Source organism: Rhea americana, unplaced genomic scaffold, assembly GCF_003343005.1.
Source record: "Rhea americana isolate MKP2758 unplaced genomic scaffold, rheAme1 scaffold_1, whole genome shotgun sequence".
In the NCBI taxonomy this organism is placed as follows: domain Eukaryota; kingdom Metazoa; phylum Chordata; class Aves; order Rheiformes; family Rheidae; genus Rhea; species Rhea americana.
In genome coordinates, this window is record NW_028185038.1 from 18,859,193 (window position 1) to 18,865,192 (window position 6,000).

General features: G+C 64.2%; 1 protein-coding gene across 1 annotated transcript in view; it reads left to right on the forward strand.

The window, feature by feature from the left end:
• Positions 1-6,000, forward strand: part of TASOR2 (transcription activation suppressor family member 2) — a 30,200-nt gene that overhangs the window by 18,158 nt on the left and 6,042 nt on the right. Inside the window, exons 15-17 of the mRNA XM_085325852.1 lie at positions 11-932; positions 1,318-1,852; positions 3,260-5,997. Of these exons, the coding sequence (XP_085181978.1) occupies positions 11-932; positions 1,318-1,852; positions 3,260-5,997 (4,195 nt within the window). The remainder of the gene's footprint in view (positions 1-10; positions 933-1,317; positions 1,853-3,259; positions 5,998-6,000) is intronic.

The following is a 6,000-nucleotide window of genomic DNA, read 5'->3' on the forward strand; positions in this document are numbered from 1 at the left end:
TCTCTCGCAGCGCGGAAGGAGCCGTTCGCCGTCCTCCCAAGCGAAGCCCTTTGCAAAAGCCAAGGAGCAGCAAGCGAAACAAGTGAGCTTTACCCCGGCGGCGGCGCTGCTGAGGATATCGATCTGCAAGGAAACAGCTACGAGCCCCATGCCTTGAACCTGCTGGCTGATCTGGCCCTGGGTTCCTGTATTCCTCCGCTCATCCCCACGGATAGCGGTGCGGCCGCCCTGTCCTGCAGCCCGTCGAAGGAGCAGCGGAGCCATCGCAAGCTCAAGCCCTCGCGCATCGCTTGCGACCACGAATACCACCGGGTGGACAAGCTTGCCAAGGGCGGGAGCTCTCCTAGCAAGGTGTCGCCTAACCATAAGCTTCCTTCTGCTGGAAAAACGGAATTAAAAAAAGACTCGGCCCCAACTCCCAGGGAGAAAAGCCCGGGGATTTCCAGCAAGAAGAACAGCCTGAGCCCTAACTCTGCAAAAACCCATGCGTTGCCTCCGAAAGAGGCTCCAGAGCCCGCCGAGGTGAACAAGCACTCCTTCATCTCCTCTGAGCACTCATACGCCTCGCAGATGCCTGAGCACCCGAGGAAACAGATGCATCCCAGAGGAATCCCGTACCCTGGGCCGGCACCTGCCAGGAATGGGGCCAGGAACGTCCACGCAGGCCCACTGGTGGGGAAAGTCCTGCCGTTCCGCCACCAGCAAAACAGCACCCACCACCCTGAGCGGCCCTTGGAGGCCGTGGTGGTGAGGCACCGCAGCGGCGCGCTCTGCCCCCGGCTGAAGGAGGACTTCGCCAAGTCGCACACGGTGAACAACTGCGGCGGGTCCGTGAGGGTGACGTGCCAGTGGGAGGCCGAGTACCTCTTCAATCTGGACAGCAGGTACACCAACGACGCCCTGGAGAAGACCGTCATCCGCGCCCTGCATGGGTAAGTCGGTCCGGAGGGCCGTCTGCGGGCGATTGCTTTGCAGGACGTTGGGAGCAGTTTCACAGGGGCTTTCTTTGCTCTTGCCTTTCCGCTTTGCTTTTACGCTGTACTGGTTTTTTTCCCCACACTTGGATGCCCAGCTTTGTTGTGTTAAAGCTGTGGAGCCTTCCGGTGGCGTGAACTCAAAGTCTTATTTGTGGTCACAAGTTTCTCTTGTTTTTTCAACAGATCAAAAACAACAAGCGGTCTGTGAACGCAGCTGAGCATTTACAGCCCCGCTGCGTTTAGGCTTAGTGCTGCAGGGAGCCAGGAGAGGAGTTAGCTTGTGCTGGTGAGCTGGAGGGAGGATGAGGATGTCTCAGGCTGTGTTTGCTTTCCCTTCCAGTCCCTGGGACTCCGATTTGCCCGACGACGTGGAAGAAATGAAGCTGATACTTCATATGTGGGTGGCTCTGTTCTACAGCAAACCCAGCAAACTCCTGAGCAGCACAAGGAAAGTGGTGGAGCACAGCAACCCCGAGAAGTACGTCTCGATAAACAGCACTGGGGACTTTTTTGAGTTGAGTGATGACAGCGAGGACTGTTTTGGGCTGGAGACGTGCCCTGCAGACTCACAGTCGGACCCTGACCCAACTCCCAGCAGCTTTCCGGAGCCCAGCACACATTACCAAGGACCTTTCTGCCCAGAAAAGCGACCTGCAGACTCTCAGACGGACGCAGATAGCACTCATGGCGTTGTTGACAGTACAGTATCTTCTTCTTTAGGGGAGCTGCCCTCCGAGGAGGAGCCGTCCTCCACGAGCTGTCCCGAAAGCCGTGCGCTCACAGAGCGTGCTGATGAGAGCAGCCTGGCTGTGGAAGACGCATGGCCAGCGGTCGCTCCCGAGGAGCACGTGCACAGCGTCCCAGCCGTCCGGGCGGTAAGAGCTTAGGGTCTGCTTGATACAAGTCTGCGGAGAGCACGAGGCACGTTGTGCTTCCTGGAGCGGGTTTTCCCGTGATCGGTGGAGCAGACCCACCTGGGGGCTCACTCAGAGCCCGGTAGAGTGAGTGCCCTGGCGGGACATGACGGTGTCCCCTAAAAGTTAGCTGCCCTGAGGGACTGTCCTACAGGCAAAGTCAGAGCCACCACGAAAAGGAAGTTTTTAGGCTTCACTCCCAGTTTGGGCATCTTCTTGGATTGACCTGGCACCCCCGGGCTCTGGCGAGAGCCGCATCCATCCCTGTCTGAGGGAGCAGGGCCTCGCTGTGGATGCTCTCAGAGCGGGAGGAGGCAGAGCGACAACTTTCTGAGGACTCTGCAAACACGGGTGTCCTCGCTGCAGGGTCCGGAGGAGGCCAGTGACCAAGGAAACCCCCAATCACTGCAGATTCAGCTTGGCTTTATCTTTTAGCAATATCATTTATATTATAGCTAGCTATTATAGAAACCTCCCCCACCCCCGGGGCCAGGACTCTGCAGCCTGCCTGTGCCCTGTGGGCTGCTGCGCTTGCCTGCCCGCGGCCCAGCCGCCTCGGGGACGTGGCACAGCCTTTCCTTGGCCGGCTTGGGAGCCAAGGTCTGCGGGCTTGCAGAGGTTTCCCCCACGCGGATGGCAGGGCGCTGCTTTGCAATTTTTCCCCTGCCCTTACAGTGTGATTAATTAATAGTCTATTCTGGTTAGTTGTTTGTTAAAGAATTTTTATGGTTTCTACGGTCTACAGATGGTCAGGATTTAGGTAAAGTTGAAACGTAGGTAGCCACAGACATTTTTTCAGCCTGAATTCTCTGGATGGAAATAATTCCTTTAATACCTCTGCCCCGGGAACAAACGGGCGGCAGCTGTAGGACTGCAGCTTTTTCGCACAAGGCAAAAACTGTCCCAATGCTTTGAGCTGCCCTAGTGTGTGGAACGGGCAGGAGTGCTCTGGGAGGAGGCCTGGGATCTCCGTCCGGCGGTGCCGTTGTCACTCGCTCGGACAGGACAAGCCCAGCAGAGGTAAGAGGAGGCTGTCGCACAGATTACCTCTGGGCACCAGCTGGTGACCCCGGCGCAGTCCGGCCTATTTTTAAGACATTTCAGCTTGTAAACGAAGTAGAAGGTTTCAGAACGCTTCCCTTGCTGTCTGTGCAGCTCCTGGGGGTGGCAGTGAGAAAGGATGTCGTCTGGCTCGAGAAGGGTCAGGATTCATCCTGGACTTATTTTAGAGACTCATGTAAACTGGTCTCCCCCAGTGCCAGTACTCTGAAAGCCTGAAAATTTTAAATATCCATGGTCTCCTGCACTAGCTTTTCAATTCCCACATTTTCTTCCCGTGAAATTTAACTCTGAGTTGTGTCGTTTCAGGAGGAGCCGCCCGGAGAGGGACTGCTGGACGCTACGATCGCCCCCGGCCCTGCAGACGAGCTGGGTGACGCCGGCAGCCCCCCAGCTGCACCGGTCAGGGAAAACCCACACGCTCGAGCCCTTAGTTTCAGCGGAGACCCCCGGAGCAGCGCAGCGTCTGCGCGGCGCGGACGCGGAGAGCAGCTGGAGAGCGGGTGCCCCGGCCCTCCCGGGGAAGGGGGCGGCGCGGGAGGCGTCGGGCGCTGCACGCGGGCCGGGGGAGGCAGCCGGGCTGCCAGCGGCAGGGCGCCACGTGCCTGCAGTTCGGCGCCTTTAGAAGCGAGTCCCAGGAGCGCAAAGCCGGACCGACCTGGCGGAGGAGGGGGGGAGTCGCAGGACTCCTCGGGACACCTGGAAAGAGAGGAGGAAGAGATGGAGGAGGTGAAAAAAGAGGAGGAAGATTCTGAACCTGAAAACACGGTCCTGGGGCCTATGGATTTTGCGTTTTCTGGAGGCAGCCTTGCAGACACGGAGCGTGAAGAGAGGGAGCTGACGCCGGTGAATTCAGCACCTCCCGCGGACGCTGCCGTTCCCGGAGGGGACCCCGTGCCCGGCCCCGCTGCCTTAGCGTCCCCCTGCCAGCGCGGGTCGATGCCAACGCTGTCGGCTGCAGCCGGTCCTGGCGAAACAGCCCCGAGCCCGCGCGCGCTGCCGGAGTCCCAGGAGGCTCCGGGCACCCCAGGTGCGGAGACGAACGGTGTCGATTCGGTGCGCGAAGCCAGTCGATCTGACGCGGGGTCGCCCTGCGACGGCGGGTTGACGCCGAGTTTGTCGCCCGATCCAAGCCTTATCTGTGGGGCTGCGGCTGCAGGCAGCTCGGAAGAGGTGCGTGGGGCCGGTTCGGAGCCAAGCGACGCGGGTCGCGCGCCCTCTGCAGAAACGCAGGCGCCCGCTGAGAGCCGAGCTGCCGGCGCAGCTCGCCTCGACGGCCCGGGCAGCCGGGGACGGCGCGGCGGGGATTTTAGCGCTGATCTCGCTTCGCCAAGCACCGCTGGATCAAACGGAGGCGGGAGCGGCTCGCCGGCGGCTCGACAGCGCGGCGGCTCTTCCGCCGGCCGGGCAGACGTGCAGGGCAGAGCCCCAGCAGCAGGCGACGGCCGCGGCTTCGCCTCCGCCTTGGGAGGCGCCGCGAGGTCCCCCGGGGGCGACGAAACGAACCCGGCGGCGAGAGGGGCCGCGTCTGCCGTGGGAGAGCCCCGGGACGAGGCGCCAGCCCGCCGGCGGGAGAGGAGCTTCGCGAGCGGGTGGTGCCCTCCTGCCCGCGCTGGCTCGGCTCCTGCTGCCCCCGCGCAGGAGCCGGTGCGCCGCGGCGGGGACGCAGAGCCCCGCGGGCGCGTGTCGGTGCCAAGCGAGCCGAGGCCGGTCCTTGGCCCGCCCGGGAAGCCCCGCGATCGAGCAGACGCTGCGGACGCGAGCGCGGTGGCCGCAGGCTTGGCAGCCCCCGCCGCCAGCTCCCTCCAGCCCGGACAAGCGGAAAAAGGCGCGGAGCCGTGCGCCGGGGAGCCGCCGGGGAGCTCTCCCGGCTCAGCACCGCCGCCTCCTCCTCAGCACGGCCGCAAGGCAGCTCCGCGCAGCCCCGAGCCGGGCTCGGTCCCCAGAGCGCCGAGGGAGACGCGCTGCCCCGCGGCAGGTCCGGCCCCAGCCCCGGACGGCGCTCCAACGTCTTGCTACGTGGCCCAGCTGCAACCCAGCGCCCATGCGGGGTGCGAGAGCCCTGGGGGCCCCACGGACGCGGCGGGGAGCTGCGAGGAGGGCCCTGACCTGCGCGAGGAGGTGGGCGGAGGAGGCAGCCTCTCTCCTCGCAGCCCGGCGGCGTCCGTGCCGCTGGGGGAGCTCGGCGCCGCCCAGCACCGCGGCGAGTTTGGGCCGGAGGAGTCCGGCGCGTTTGCTGCTCCGCGCCGTGCCGTCTCGGAGCAGGGAGAGGGAGAAAGGCCCCTTCCAGCATCGCTGCTGCGCGCACGCCGGGAGCCCGGGCAGAGCCCAGAGCTCAGCGACGCCGGGGACGTTTCAGATGTGCCACCGAGGGCAAAGCAGGTCCCCAGCGGAGAGGGACGTGGGGGCTTGACCCGCGAGAACCTGCTGTACGGGTCTTCCGGCAGCAACGCGGACCAGGAGCGTTTTGGAGGGACTGTCCGCCCCCCGCTTAAATCCAGGGGTTCCTCCAGCACGAAATCCACGGACGCCGCCGGCACCGGGACCGACTGCGACTCCTCCTCGGTGAGCTCGGAGCAGACGGACGGGCGCAGCGAGGGCTGGAGCTCCCCGGGAGCGGAGGAGGGCTGGTGGCCGGCTGAGCCCGGCGCGCCGCACGGCGGCCGGCCCCGCGGGCTGGGGGACGGCGGGCGGCCCGTGCCGCCGTACGTCAGCATTACGGACTGCCGGGGGACGCCCAGGGATTACCTGAACTTCAGCGTCACCAGAAAATGCCGGGACGAGGCGGGGAGGTCGCAGCGGAGATGCAGCCGTGACGCGGGGCCGCCGCGTTTGCCCGGGTCACCGGTGGGGACGTGGAGGGGTTTCGAGGAGCTCACTCAGGACACGTTGGACTTGGAGCGCCTCCGTTTCCATTATAAGCTAAAAGAGATCCTGAGGAGCAGGGAATCGCCCCCTCCTCCCTCCGAGAGCGCCTGCGCGGCGGCCGCCCCTCCGCCCGCCGGCGCCGCGCTCGCCCCGCGCACCAGGAGCCCTTTGCAGGTGACGCT